The sequence below is a fragment of the Cyanistes caeruleus genome, chromosome 20, assembly GCF_971803275.1.
Source record: "Cyanistes caeruleus chromosome 20, bCyaCae1.hap1.1, whole genome shotgun sequence".
Lineage (NCBI taxonomy): Eukaryota > Metazoa > Chordata > Aves > Passeriformes > Paridae > Cyanistes > Cyanistes caeruleus.
This window is the reverse complement of record NC_141720.1, coordinates 10,441,252-10,456,343: the sequence shown is the minus strand read 5'-3', so window position 1 is coordinate 10,456,343 and position 15,092 is coordinate 10,441,252. Positions and strand designations below refer to the sequence as shown.

The 15,092-nt window shown below is 38.5% G+C and overlaps 2 protein-coding genes across 7 annotated transcripts; one reads left to right on the top strand and one right to left on the bottom strand.

Moving 5' to 3' along the window:
* Nucleotides 1-14: 14 nt before the first annotated feature.
* On the top strand, nt 15-13,167 carry FBXW2 (F-box and WD repeat domain containing 2). Of its 6 annotated transcripts, none has more exons than XM_023938424.2 (7): nt 15-350; nt 2,014-2,431; nt 3,409-3,603; nt 4,393-4,526; nt 5,128-5,214; nt 5,889-5,988; nt 7,871-13,167. In XM_023938424.2, exons 1-7 carry the CDS (start codon nt 15-17, stop codon nt 7,960-7,962), a joined length of 1,362 nt encoding a protein of 453 aa, XP_023794192.1. In that variant the 3' UTR covers nt 7,963-13,167. The 6 variants fall into 6 exon arrangements, with proteins under 6 accessions (XP_023794192.1, XP_023794189.1, XP_023794190.1 ...); XM_023938421.2 differs by having other exon boundaries at nt 5,889-6,058; nt 7,871-8,403; XM_023938422.2 differs by having other exon boundaries at nt 33-350; nt 1,922-2,431; nt 5,889-6,058; nt 7,871-8,403.
* LOC111937139 (glycosyltransferase family 92 protein BAH-4-like) lies at nt 10,238-14,060 on the bottom strand. Its single transcript, XM_086858560.1, has 2 exons — nt 13,977-14,060; nt 10,238-13,120 (listed from the first exon to the last, which is right to left on the bottom strand). The coding sequence occupies exon 2, from the start codon at nt 12,808-12,810 to the stop codon at nt 12,031-12,033; it is 780 nt and encodes a 259-aa protein (XP_086714686.1). The 5' UTR covers nt 12,811-13,120; nt 13,977-14,060; the 3' UTR covers nt 10,238-12,030.
* Between the last annotated feature and the right edge of the window lie 1,032 nt (nt 14,061-15,092).

Here is a 15,092-nt window from a genome sequence, read left to right as displayed (position 1 = left end):
GGCGGCGGGGACTGATGACGTTCGGATGCGCCGGAAGCCGCCTAATCCTAAGAGCGTCGGGTGGGGGAGCGCCTTCTCTCCAGTGCCGGCGGTTCGCCCGGCGTGGGCTCGGCCCAGCCCTCCCCTCCCTTCAGTACCGGGTGGTCGAGTGGCCTAGTCTCGTCTTGAAGGTGACCCTTCTGTCGCGGGTGCCCGCAGATTGTGGTGCGGGCTGCGGAAGTGCTGAGAGCCGGTCCTGCGGTGGGAGCGATGGCCGCAGGGAAGCACCCTGCCATGCTGGGCTCCGGGAGTCCGCGCAAGCCTTGGCGACTGCCCGCCGACGGACACCCCGCGCCGGGCTGCTACCTGAGGTGAGCGACGCGGAACTGTCGGCAGCAGCGGCGCTGAGTCTGCGGTCCTCGCTGTGCTTTTTGCGTGTGGAGGTATATTGGGAGCGGGCGGGGGGAGCGGATGGGGCTGGCTGCGTAACACCTGGAAAAGAGGCTCGAGCATCGGTTTCAGCAGCCTCACAGCAGCCCCTAATTTCAGTATTAGTTTCACGTATTGAACACAACAAACGCCTTGGGGCTTACGGAGTTCTTATTCGTAGCCGCCCTATTAGAATTTTTCACTTATTTTAAAGAGAACACATGCCTGTTTGAACAGCAACTGTATTCACTGCCGTATGTGCTGAGGAAAGCTGGTAAGTGCTGTCTCCAGTAAAAGCTACTGTAATGAACTTGTGACTTAACAGGAGCAGCTGCTTTTGTGCATTTGACATCCAGAATCTTCTTGTGTGTTTTACCAACAATTGCATGCTATATGCAGCCTTTTACAGAGACGACTGTACTTTTTTGTACTCCTATGTACTCTTAAGAGGTGTACTCTGAGATCTTATTCTACAATGGTAAAATGTCTGTATGGAACTAAACATACTATTGAGTCTCACTCAGGTACCTCAATTCTTAAAGTTTGGGAGTGCTGTGAAATTAAGACAGTCGTCTAATGAATTAGACTTTCCAGAGAAAATAAATAAATATTATTTTTTAACTGTTTGTTAAATTTTGTTTTATTTTAACTGTTACATCGTTTAACTGTTGTAAATTTTAAATGTTTCTTAAATTTGATAAACATTTGTTAGATGTCTATGTTGTTAATCAGTAGTCCCAGAGCTCTGGAGGAACTTGAGATGTCATAGGATAGTATTGGTGCATACAGGATGTAGTTCAGGAGGTGGTATTCAATTTCACAGTTAAGTCTCAGTGGAAATAAACTGAGAAAATAGGAAAGGAAAAAAAAAAACAAAAGAGGACTTTTTTATGCATTTAGGTCAAAGTGGTGCAGACACATCAAAACTGATGCACAAGCTCAGGTCTTTACATGGGCCAAAAAGAAAGACAACTAACGTATCCTCCAGCACAGTGTGTCAGACATCTCTTTTATAGTTTTTTTTTAAAAACTAACTAGTTACCTGCTTTGTATTTAACATAGTTCAGGACAAAGATATGAGTAAATTATGTTAGTAACTAGCTTATCACTGCTTATGTGCTTTGGTTTTTTCCTTTTATCAGAATTATCCATGGGTAAACTCTTAAGACTGTGTTTATTTGTTGTAATAGGTTTAAAACTTAAATTAACCCCTACCTTATTGGACTCAGAATCTGAAAGTGTTAATCTAAAACAAGAAATATATAAACATTCATAATGAATGCTAACATTCACTAGCTATGTGCAATTTACTTGTAAGTCTGCTGTAGGACAAATGATAGTTCAGGGTGCATGCAAATGCTTAGTCCTGACCTAAAGGATATTTTAAAATGCGTTTAGTCACTTAAATCTATGTGTTAACATGCCATTTGGAATACTTATGTACCAGTAATAAAGATGTGATTCATACCTTATTTTCTGAACGGAACTAATACAGTATTTTGATGTATCACAGGTAAATTTTTCCATAACCTTATGGAGAAAAAGGACTTTGAAGCATGGCTTGATAACATTTCTATTGCATTTCTTTCTCTGACGGACTTGCAGAAAAATGAAACTCTGGATCACCTGATTAGCTTGAGTGGAGCAGTCCAGCTCAGGCACCTCTCCAATAATCTAGAGATTCTCCTCAAGAGGGACTTCCTCAAACTTCTTCCATTGGAACTTAGTTTTTATCTGTTAAAATGGCTTGATCCTCAGACCTTACTCACATGTTGCCTCGTCTCTAAGCAGTGGAACAAGGTTATAAGTGCCTGTACAGAGGTGTGGCAGACTGCTTGTAAGAATTTGGGTTGGCAGATAGACGACTCTGTTCAGGATCCTCTACATTGGAAGAAGGTTTACCTAAAAGCTATTTTAAGGATGAAGCAACTGAAGGACCACGAAGCCTTTGAGACATCCTCTTTAATTGGACACAGTGCCAGAGTATATGCACTTTACTATAAAGATGGACTTCTGTGTACAGGTAGGAAGGACAGACAACTTGGGAGTCATAAAATTCTTTGTTTTCTCTTCCCCCTCAAGATTAAAGACAATATACTTTTCTTTTACCAGACAGATTGTTTTCATAGTGTGACTATAGATGATGATTCAAAATTACTTATTTTTTCAATTTCTGAAACACCTGGTGTACTAATAAACTCATTAGTCACTTTAATAAGAACACAAGGAGACTGATGTCTTTGTTGGATAAAGAAATAGTAACAGCAGGCATCATTGTTTCTGCCCATGGCAGGGTGGTTGGAATGAAATGATTTTTAAGGGCCCTTCCAATCCAGATTTCTCTGTGATTTTGATCATGCTGTTACTATAATTAAGCCCATTTGAGAAGTACAGATATGTTAGCTATCCTCTTAGATGATAGCTTTCAAATAAAAAGACTTTGGGTTGTGAGAGAATTTCAGTCTCCCAAAGTGTGGAAGAAAAAGTTGTATCTTCTTCCTGGAAACAAGGCTGTAAGCACTTCCAGTTCTTAATGTAAGTGCTTTATGAAGCGCTGTAAAACTAGATTTAGGATGCTTATTAGAAGCCAACAACTAGAATCGAGCCAGTGTTTCACTTACCTACTCAACAGTGAATGTTATACACAGAAAACAGCATTGTCAAAACTTGTCTGACAGCTTTTGTACTGAAATCCCCAGGAGAAGAAGTGGGTGTAAATAGTACAGGGTTTTATTTTGCTCTCCAAAGCTAGCAGTTTTTAAAAGAGGACCTTCAGGTAGAGAAAAGAAAGTGGCAGGATATGGGGCCTGGTTTCAAGATTTGGTGGACCCCTTTCCTTCCTGAAAGAAACTAAAGCTTGCAGTATGGTCAGTGGTTCTGCAAACCTGAGAGTGATGTATTACGTGAAGCTTCCATGCTTCTGTTTCAGTAGACACTGTCAATCAGAGGTAGTGCTAGAACCTACCAATCTTCCAATTATCCTGTTCTTTTATATTCTAGGATCAGATGACTTGTCTGCAAAACTGTGGGATGTAAGCACAGGTCAGTGCATATATGGTATCCAGACACACACTTGTGCTGCAGTGAAGTTTGATGAACAAAAGCTTGTAACGGGATCTTTCGATAACACAGTAGCCTGCTGGGAATGGAGCTCTGGGGCAAAGACACAGCATTTTAGAGGACATACTGGTGCAGGTAGGTGAAAATTTAAAAATTGTAATTTCACCAGTGAAGTGACGTACATCATCATCAAACAAAATATAAGTTAGCTTTTGCACACTTGCTTTTTCTGTTTGTTCAGCCTCTGTTCTCTGTCGCCTGAGTCACAGTTCTTCTTGACAGAGGAAATGACCAGAACAGATATACACTTGTCCTTGAATATGCCAAAACTTAGCCATGTAGTGTTTTGCAAGTGCATGTAAGTAACAATAAATGCCATGGCTATTTCAGTAGCTTCAAGTCTCAAAGAAATGCAAATGTTAGGTAGCTAAGGCATACATGATCATGGCCATTCTTTCTATTCCCAGACTGGACATGAGCTTAAAGCAAAGAGTAAAATAGGACCTGGGAATATGTATTTGTATTGCCCTCATTATTAAATTCTTTGTTGTGTACTTAGAAATATCCTCAGCTCAGCTTAGTTTTTTTCCCTTGTATTTATAAAATGTACTAATCCTGTGGAATCGTCTTACTAAAACTCTGGAAATAGGAGCTAGCTTAAGTTGCACTTTGTCATAATTCAGCCATAAAGGAACCACTGATATATATACATGCTCTTAATTTAGGCAAAAAACCCCAGTAATTTTGCAATGTAAATTTAGGCATCCAGAGTAACAATTCATGTATACAGTTCAAGAACAATTAAAGATATAGTTGCATATGAATTGAGAAGCAACTAAATTCATACAGAGGCTACTAGTGTCTCACAGAAAAATGCATTCTTAGAGACTGGTATTCCTTATTTAGTTCCATTTTTGCTTGAAGTTTTTAGTGTGGATTACAATGATGAACTTGATATTCTGGTCAGTGGCTCTGCAGACTTCACTGTGAAAGTATGGGCCTTATCAACAGGAACGTGCCTGAATACCCTTACTGGACACACAGAATGGGTCACTAAGGTGGGAATATTGATTTATAATTAATCTCACACACTTATTTACACTAAATTTGTAGCATTCTAAATTTTTATTTCCTAACCCTGCAACTAGGTTTAGAATCTGAAAAACATCTGAAAATACTGCAAAAAACATTTCAACAGAAAAAATATTTAAGCTGTAATTAAACCTTTCAGACCATTGAAGATACTTCAATTCCAAAGCAGCTGGGATAATATTAGAAAGCAACCTTTTGATTCAAAGCCTGAATAAAAACTGGTTCTGAAAGAATACAGCTTTAAAAATTATGTAAAAAAATCTAATGAGCTTGATAACAAAAATCTGAGCATGAAACAATATTTTTCTTCTGTTTATTTCAGAACTTGAAATGTGGGGGGGTGTGACTGTACAGGTGAAATATGTATGTTTCCTTATTAATACAGTAAGTTGTCACTAGTAGGAGCAAGAGGAGTGTAAACTGTAGTTTTCCTTCAGTTGCCAAAACTATTTGTACTGCCTTTATACATGCGTACACTATGCAGGTGGTCAGTGAAGTGAAAAATACAAATGAAAATTTGTTTATTTAACAGCGTCAACATAAATCATTACCATCCTTCAATTATAGGTCGTTTTGCAGAAGTGCAAAGTCAAATCACTTATGCATAGTCCTGGGGATTATATTCTCCTAAGTGCAGATAAGTATGAAATCAAGGTATGTACCATATATCATGCATATATTATTTTGGTACATTGAGAAACAAAAACCTTGAGTATTTTGCTGCAGTTTACTAATAATAGAAGGCTTTAGTTTTTCCCCACATTTCCTGCTTTAGAGGCTGCGTGCAGAACATGAAACTCATTGGAAACTAATTTTTCAATGCGTGCCTTAGCATTTGGTTTTAAATGATAGCTCTACAAGAATGGTAATGTAAAGAATCAGTGCTTTCAGGTCATGCTTATTGTGCTAACTTGACAGTGAGGCAGGTAACTGCAAATACTGTTACTGTTGGGGACTTCGGGGTGGGAGAGTGCTGTAAGTTTGTGGCTATAGAAGTGCTTTGTAACTGAAACACATTTCTGTCCCAATTGGATGGTTGATTTCCCCCCCCCCCCCCCATTCTTTAAAATTTTAAATTTTCACTGGTTTTTTAGGCTAGAAACAACACGTGCTGTACCAATACTGTAAGACAAGTCAGTTGAAGAATTGATGTTCCTACCTGAAAGAGATATTTCTGAAAAAAACTTATGCACGCATTTACCTATTATTTTTTATTATTATTACTATTTATTATTGTTTTATTAAAAAGGGACTGCAAGGCTTGCTCTACTTATGTAACAGTTTATAATGTGAATTTTTTATGGCCTTAAACTGTGTTTTAATTGTAGATTTGGCCTATTGGAAGGGAAATAAACTGCAAGTGCTTAAGAACACTGTCTGTTTCTGAAGACCGAAGCATCTCCCTACAGCCCAGACTGCACTTTGATGGTAAATACATAGTGTGCAGTTCAGCACTAGGATTATACCAGTGGGACTTTGCCAGCTATGATATTCTCAGGTAAACCATTCAGTTTAGGATTCAGTCTTCATTAAATGAGTAAGAAGTAGATCATAGTAGTTTCAGTAACTTACTTTATATGTAGACCAAAAGAATCTTGATAAAAATTCTGTAAACATCTTGCTTTACACATACTGAGCAGTTTTAATTCTAATTTTGCCATCTGATAATATGAATCGTTTCACTGCTGTTTTGGTTTCTGGCCACATGCTAATTGTCTTCCATATTTTCATTCTGTAAGCTGAAGTGTTTCAGTATAGACTTACACAGACTGCAAAACTGTAGTTGTGAATGTGAAAATGTAGTGACCCAGAGCTAATGTTACCATGGACTGCTGGACAGAGAACCAAGCAGGCATTTCTGGGAGTCCTTTGATGGGACAAGAAATTAAAAAGACTATTTTTCCTTATAGCACTATTGATCTGCTAATGCTGTGGAATGATAGTGAAATCTATCAGACTGCAGTAAGGGACCAAACATGTGGGGACTGACAGTGGTCAAGTAAGAGATTTTTAGGCTTCAGGCACTATCTTGAGCCTATGGGAAAGTCAAGTACACAATTTTCTCACTCTGGCCTGAGAAATCATAAGAAGGAGTCCAAACAGTCCTTAGAGAAGGAAAACAACCTTTGCAGGTGTTGTTTGTTGCCTTGTTGTTTACTTGCAAGCAACTGTCAAGGGGTATTGTTCTTGACTGTCCAATGATGGTGATGTGTTGGTTTGATGGCCAATTGGAGGTTTACCTTTTCGGACCTTCTCAGAACTGACTATTAAAAAAAGATTTGGAAGAACAAAAAGTGCTCTCTTCTGCAGCTAAGGCTAGAGAGTCTATGTCATCACTATCTCTGTTCCTAATATAGTATGACATAAACATGATGGCATTCAATTTCCACAGGAAAGAATCAGGCTGTATGAGTAGGAAATGGTGGCATCAAAGACAGTAACTTACTAAAGAAAAAAATGCATTTTAGAACCGCTAGCAGACTCTAATTCAAATAGCCTGAATATTTGTGGATATTTGAAAGATCTTCAGAAGTATCAGTAAGAATAACTGAGTAATTTCACCTCTTAGTTTACCCTCCCATCTTTCGAAACAAAAGATGGTCTCTTACTGTTGAGAACATTTTCATCCCCACACATTTCTGTGCCTCAGTTCTTTGCTTTATGTAATGCTATGATCAAACATGCAGGCAGTTGTGGAAGACTCAAGTCTTCAGTTTCTGTTCCAAATTTTACTTATTAAGGGAAGACATCATAAAGGTGTTGGGGAACTAAAAAATACTTCAATTTCTCCCCATGCTTAATTTAACATAAAACATCAGTAAAACAGAACTCTAAGGACAAGGATGATTTATCTAACCTGCTTATCACAACAAGGCATGTCTATGCTTCACTTTGCATTTTAGAAGAGTGATCAAAAGAATAGTAACAGCATTTACCTCTTAGTGTAAAGATATTGAGGCATGAAATCCATATGGAAATTTACTGTAAAACACAAGTAGATTTGCTCTTTTGTTTGTATGTGGAAATATTTTTCTTGTGCTCTGCAGAATAATCCTTTTCAAACCTTAGCCTTTACTTATATTCAGATGGGTCTGTCCTGAAAGCACAAAGTCAGAACTGAAACCACAGACCTGATTGTAGCTAAGTGTTCAGTTGCTTAATTTGAAAGATTTGCATCCAGTTCTTTCTAAAGTATTTCAGAATGATGAGTTTAGACACATTTTCTGTAGACACACAGGATTTAATTTAGTAATTCAAGCTCATGACTAAATTTTAAGGGAGATTCTAATACCATTTTCTTGTCTTCTAGGGTTATCAAACCTCCAGACTTCTCAAATGTGTCATTGCTGGGCTTTGGAGAGATATTTGCTCTACTGTTTGACAACAGATACCTGTATATAATGGACTTGAGGACAGAAAAACTGATAAGCCGCTGGCCTTTGCCAGAATATAGAAAGTCAAAGAGAGGTTCAAGCTTTTTGGCTGGTGAAATGTCTTGGTTAAATGGACTAAATGGCCAAAATGATACGGGCTTGGTTTTTGCCACCAGTATGCCAGACCATAGTATCCATTTGGTGTTATGGAAAGAACATGGCTGAAAAGCTCACACATACAGAATCTTCAGGAATATATGGCCTATCGGCAGTGTGTCCATAAAACAAGACTTTGCATGAACCAAAGTTGCACACCCAATGGTATCATCATGCAATGCACAATCATTTACTTTTATTTGGGCATTTGGGAGTGGGTTGTTTCGGACATAATGCAATGCAGCATGCTATCAGTATTCACCACAAATTTTTGTCTATATTCATGTTTAAATATACCTATTTGGGCTCTGAAGTATAGCTTGTAATGTTTAAACCATTCAAATCTGCTATCAAGTCTGAAATCAAGTTGTGCTTGACCTGACTTCGGACCTTTTTTTTTGTTGTTGAAACAGAAGGTGAAGCTAGTATTTTAGAACCATAGGCTTTTGTACGTGTAACAGCAAATAGTGGTTACAGTGCATGGTGGCTTAACAAAAAAGAGAAAATAGCAAACTCTTTCTCTCTCCAGAATCATTCTCTTCAAAATGTTTTTCCATATGGTAGGTTTAAAAACCTTTAAAACAGAAGAATTAAATGACTCCTTTAAATAGGATCAGATACCTGATCATTCAAGTTCAGGAATATGTCAGTACAATCTGTCCTCAGCAAGAGTGATGCACATTTTCATCTATCTGATAGAGCTTGTGATTGGAGAACCTCTGACATATTTGTCATCCTTGCTAACAGGAACTCAGAATGGCTTGATTGGTATTTTATAGTCCTTATTTCCTAGAGTTTGTGTTAAAACATAATTTAGTTCACATGAAGGGGAAGGTGATTTTCAGTCTTTACAGAGAGTCGCTTTCTTACATTAGATGATGTCTACCAGCCACTCACTTTCTCCAAAAGTTGCAGTTAATATAATGTATTAAAAACAGTTGCTACATCTAGAGTTGAAAAGCAGGGGCAAATGACAGAATGCCACATGCCTGGAGAAAAAACAAATCAAGAGTCTGAAGAAAAGCACAAGGGTAGAAAAAAGTCTTATTGATCATCTGATGATGATCTGATGATAATTGTTGAGTAGCAAATACTTGTCCATGTACTTTTGTGCTATTTGACATGTACTTAAAAGCTGTTACATCACATGCTTTAGAAATGCTTTAGGTTGATCCCTTCCCTTCCCTTCCCTTCCCTTCCCTTCCCTTCCCTTCCCTTCCCTTCCCTTCCCTTCCCTTCCCTTCCCTTCCCTTCCCTTCCCTTCCCTTCCCTTCCCTTCCCTTCCCTTCCCTTCCCTTCCCTTCCCTTCCCTTCCCTTCCCTTCCCTTCCCTTCCCTTCCCTTCCCTTCCCTTCCCTTCCCTTCCCTTCCCTTCCCTTCCCTTCCCTTCCCTTCCCTTCCCTTCCCTTCCCTTCCCTTCCCTTCCCTTCCCCTCCCCTCCCCTCCCCTCCCCTTCCCCTCCCCTCCCCTTCCCTGTCAATTTTTTTTACACAACTTGAGAGCATGAGTTTTCATGAAGACTAGCTCCCCTTGAAAAGACAAAACTATCTAGTAGCATTACTGGTGTGACTTTTTTCTTCACACTATTCAAGGAGACCTGATTTCATACTTAATATTGAATCAAGGCCAAGATTCCCAAATGTATGTAGTATGAATTATACCAATGAAGGGGAGTTTTCATATGCAAGAATCAGTAATTTGAGCAATGCTGTAGGAGTTGCATGAAGGCACAAGTGGAGCAGTCTCTTAAATACAAGGCCAGACTCTTAAGCACTCAGTTTATGCATACCAATTTACTTTGAAAAAATCTTGTCTGTACTCAAGGATTTTATCAACCAGAAGCCAAATTCATAACTCTCATTTCAAACTGCACTGTGTGGGGTGTAAATGATGAGCTAGCAAAAGCGAGCTTTTGTTGTCTCGCTACAAAGTGAAAAAAGCTTCCGTGAAAAAGAAAGTTTTCAATAACTTGTCTTGAAACCCAGTTCTCATCATTCTTAATGTAGGAGTAATGCAACAGTATTGTTATGTGTGCAGTAACTCAGCTTCTTCTGAAGGAGCCACCTATACAGAACTGCATTAACTTGAAAGATTAAACAGAGGTGTGACAGAAATGTCCTTGTTTCCAAATCAGTAAAACAGGAAAACTTGATTAACTACTTTTATTAGTGACCTTAATCATGCAAAGTCCACAGAGAGGTGGAGCACAAGATGGCTGAGAAACTGAGACCCAAGCTGGGCCTTCCAGAAAGAATAGTGGGGAAAGGGAAGGTGGTGGGCATGGGATGGGGAAGCACTGCTACTGTCTCCAGCTAGTAAGCTATGAAGAAAACAATGTGAGACTCATTTCAGCATCATGCAGCAAGACAATGGTCAGTGTTCTTACAAGAGAAATTCTCCACAGTGAAGTTAGTTTAAGACTGAAACACGTTGCCCAGACTTCCCAAAGTCCTGAGCACACCATGCTGTAAACAGGGACTTGGACTTTCAGATGCCCCTTTTAAATAACAAGTCTGAAATTCTAAATGGACCTGTTGCTACACAAGATTGTGTGACTGACAGCAGCAGGCATTTCAGATAGTAATATAGCTGCAAGTTTGTTGATATAGACTGGGAGATGCTGCAGTCACTGTGAAGCACAGTAAAAGTTCTTTTGGACATCCGCTAATGATGCTAATCCACTAGTGACAGAGCTCCTTAAGAGCACAGGTACGTGCCACTACCAAGTAGATAAAGGAATGAAAGCATGACATTAATCTAGAAATTTTAAAAAGCATACTTGCTCAGACATGCTCTTCTCTCTGTCAGACACCAGTGTCAGGCTATTGCTGCCTTCAGATGTGCCTTCAGTAGGAAGATTCTAATTATATCACCACAACATATGCAATGCATGTAGTTCTGGGGGTTTATCAAACAGAAACTGAAATTATGAAACTGAAACTGTGAAAACAGAAGTGAGCAAATGGTTTTTATGGTTTGCTTTGTTTTCCATCCAACCCTTCAGCAAAAGTCACTATTTAGCAGTATTTCCAGATAGAGGTTGGAAAAAATGCAGCGTCTGTATCCTTAATGCCTATGAAGGAAACAATATAATTTAACTTACCCATCACATAAAGGACTAAAATCCATCTTGTGTCTAAATTTCATGAAACATTTTCCTATGAGGCTTCAAGGTGCCGGGAAAAAACCCAACAAACTATTAAGTTTCATAAAAGTTGTTTGGCCATCTATTTTTCCCTCCTCGAAATAGGTTGTTTAAAGTCCACAAAAGTATCATATTTAATATCAATCTGTATCCCTTGCCTCTATTAAAAGCTTTCCAACACAACTCAGCACTTAACGCTTTAGTAATTCATAACAGGTGTGATCACTCTTCTCAATGTTACATCTCTGCAAAGCCCAGTTGAACAAAACATTTTTTATCAGCAAAACTTCAACAGCTGTGTTTAGTGTTACAATCCATCACGTCTTTAACATACACTATTTCCAAGAACATAAGGGGGTAATTTTTTTACAACTGAAAGGAATATTGTGCTCAATTATTTGTCTACCTTTTACTCAAATTGATGCATACAAATTTGGTACCCAGTGACATACAAACTGCAAGAATTAAGCAATGCTACCTTTAATCAAATTACTGTATTTGTGCTTTTTGTATATAGGTTGAAAACTGCCCTGCATTATTTGAATCAGTTGACAGATACTGATTTTTATTATTGTTTTAAGTGAAAACAAATTGTACATTTGCCAGAAGAAATACTGCAATCTACATTGATCTGTAATATCATTAAATGATTCATGGCTTTGCTATAGATTCCCTAAATAATTGCAGCAAAATGTAAACTCTGTGGGGAAATCAATTTAATATGATCTTTAAAGGATATCCTCTGTCTTCCCACAATACAGGTAGCACTCCACTTTCACTCCTTATAACCAAGGTTTCACTTTTGAGCTCGCAGCATGGTTTGAGATAACACCTTGTTAACATTCATGATTAATGATGAGTTATATCTCCACAGTGTTGTATCCCTGATGAGAGATTCTCTGGGAAGGTCGCTTTGAAGGGCCTTCCGACAGTGATAAATGAGGGCAACATCCATGGGAACATTCGCACTTTTCCCATAAGAACGTAGGACAGAATGGACTGAAGTCTGAATCACCTTTCGTGGATCAACTATCATTTTCCTGGGATTGATTACATCTTTCCTGTCAGGCTCTCTGTATACATGCTGTAGTATGTTAACACCTGGCACAGTATTCCAAGATGAAATATTGAACATACGAGATGATACGGTTTCTGGGAAGATATGGTTCTCAAAGAGGAAAACGCTAGTCCCTGGGTTTTGTTCCTGAAGACTGTTCATCATTGTTTTCCAGTTTGGGTGTTTAAGGGGAAGAATTATTTCATCAGCATCATTAAGGACCACAAACTTGCTCCTTTCCATGTTACGGTATATACAGTCATTCAGAGCTGTAATTTGTCCATAGTAGCCAATGTGTGTTCCATCTTCCATGAAGTGCCATTCAGAAGAAACCCTGAGGTGTGAGTTTATTGGCCAGGGAATTATCTCAACAGTTCCTTCTTCTATATAGAACTTCAAGACTTTCTCCATCAGATGGCTGCAGTTGTTCTTATAGATCACCACTTTCTGTACTCCAAGAATCTTGTACATTTCCATACTCTGTATAAACTGCAAGACATTGTTGTAGTTTCCAAACATGGCAGAAATGCACACAGTGAAGTCAACAGAAAAGGTCTCAGCCTTGCGGTTTTTAATTTCAAACCTTGGCAGCTGATTGATATTTCCATGTGGAGACTGATGAATTGATACATGTGTTGGATCACAGTTTTCAGGTTCCAAACAAATTATATCTGCTGCACCATAAGGGAATCCAAATCTATCAGAATGAACATCAATTTTTGCTTTTGATACATATATCTTTCCATTGGGCTGACAGCAGAACCAGCAGTACAGTTGTTCTACCTCTTCATGGTGAACAATCCCAATCAGACGAGTGACTTTGCTTTCTCTGTCATCAAAGTATGGGGATATAATAAAAGTTTTGTTATCTTTTAATGCTGTTATTGTGCTATTGGCAATATTCCCTCTACATCTTCTGCCTTCTTGAATTACTTTTGGCTGATGGGAAAGTCCCTGTAACCTCAGATAAACTGCAAGCATTGAAGTTAAAGTAATAATGCACACAGCAGCAGCAAAGTAAGTTTTTTTCCCAGCACACAACATTATGTATGTATCTAAATGTGCATGTAAATTTCTTTGTCCTTGTACTTTATGCTGCCGCATCTGCAGAAAAGAAAAGACAATGTATGACACGATAATACTGACCCATGATCATTGCTCAAGAATTTCACAATTCAAAGAATTGTGAAAGAATTTCACAAAACAAGCGTGTGGCAAGTCTCTATCATGGTGCACTGACTTACTCAGAGACTGTGCTGTTATGAAAAATCAGTCACAGAATCAGTATCCCATACGTAGGATACTGTATGTGACAGTCCTCTATTTGTCAGATGTGTGGAGCAGTTTCTGTACAGTGGAGGGTTCTGCAGAATAACATAAGAGACCTATATATAGCAATACAAGGAGTATTTTTTTTAATAATCTAAATTTTAGAATATCCAATTTAATAACTAGACAGTAATTCTAATTAAATTAGAATTTAGTAATTAAAGCTTTTCTTTTTTTCCACCTACACAGTGTGTATGTAAATTACATTTAAAAAAAACCAAATTCAACCAGACTTCTCACAGACAGGCTAGAGACAGATAAATTAAAAGTATATAGAATTAATCAAGTTCATAATAAGCATGCTACATGGGGATTACATATGATGATCCAGATATAATCACTAATTTATGAGTTACCTAACTTGCAGATCACCACAGATGAGACCATACACACAGAAGAAAGTCAGTTCATACAATCCAGCAGAAGGCAGGTGAAACCTATGCAGGTATAAAACTCAGTCTCAATTAGCCACTTTACCCTACGTAGCCATGTACATGGCAGGAGTTACAGGAAAGGTTATCTCATATTAATGCTTATGAGAGATCTGGGCCTCCTCACACTGCATTAATGCTGGCTGAGCTCCTGGCATGATTTGGGGGTTACGGCTTACAACTCCTGCTGCTGCAGGAACAGGTAGGATGACTGAAGTCTTCAGCAGCACTTGTGCCCCAAGTGTTAATGCCTGAGTGGGTGGAATTTATGGCACTCTGAAGCACTCATTTCTGCAAGTGGAACCTAGATGAAAGTTTTCTCTACAAATTCATCTTTAGGTATTCAGGTATGATCCATAAACAGAAAAGTGACAGCAAGTCTTCTCAAATGCCTGCTTGTACCACAGATTCTTGGGGAAAAAGTGTCCCAGATTAATCAAATTCACATCAGAAAACTGGATCAGAAAACTGGATTGGTAGAAGAGAGCCAACTGCCAGCAGGAAGCGTGAAGTAAAATGCCAGCATGGAATGAACTGATGTTATTGCACAAGATGACGAAAATGTTTCTAGCAGGCGAAAAATAATTACCCATGCCTTCAAAATAATGTACAATATTTTCACAATTGCTCTTTCATGAAAAAGTGAACTAGAGAGAACCACAGTCACAATACACCCTTGAGAATGTCCCATATGCCAAGGCTGATGTGATTTACAGTAGCCTTTGATAGCTCCCAATAACTTTTTTTCAGACAAGAGTCATAGGGGCACCAAAAATCTCACTACATCACACTAGGCACAAAGCAGAAAAGGAGTAGCAGAAATCACTGAATCTTCTATCTCTGAATATACTGAATCTTCTATCTCTGAATATGGAGAGTCCTCCCCATAAATCCTTAAAATTGAGAGCAGAACTTCAAATACATAGTAAGAGTCTGCTATTGCCATACAACTTCCCGCTGGAGATTTGTGACTGAAAACAACTCAAACATTTTAAGTCTTTTTATGAAATGTTCTAAAGTACAGGTTTCCCCCAAGCATTC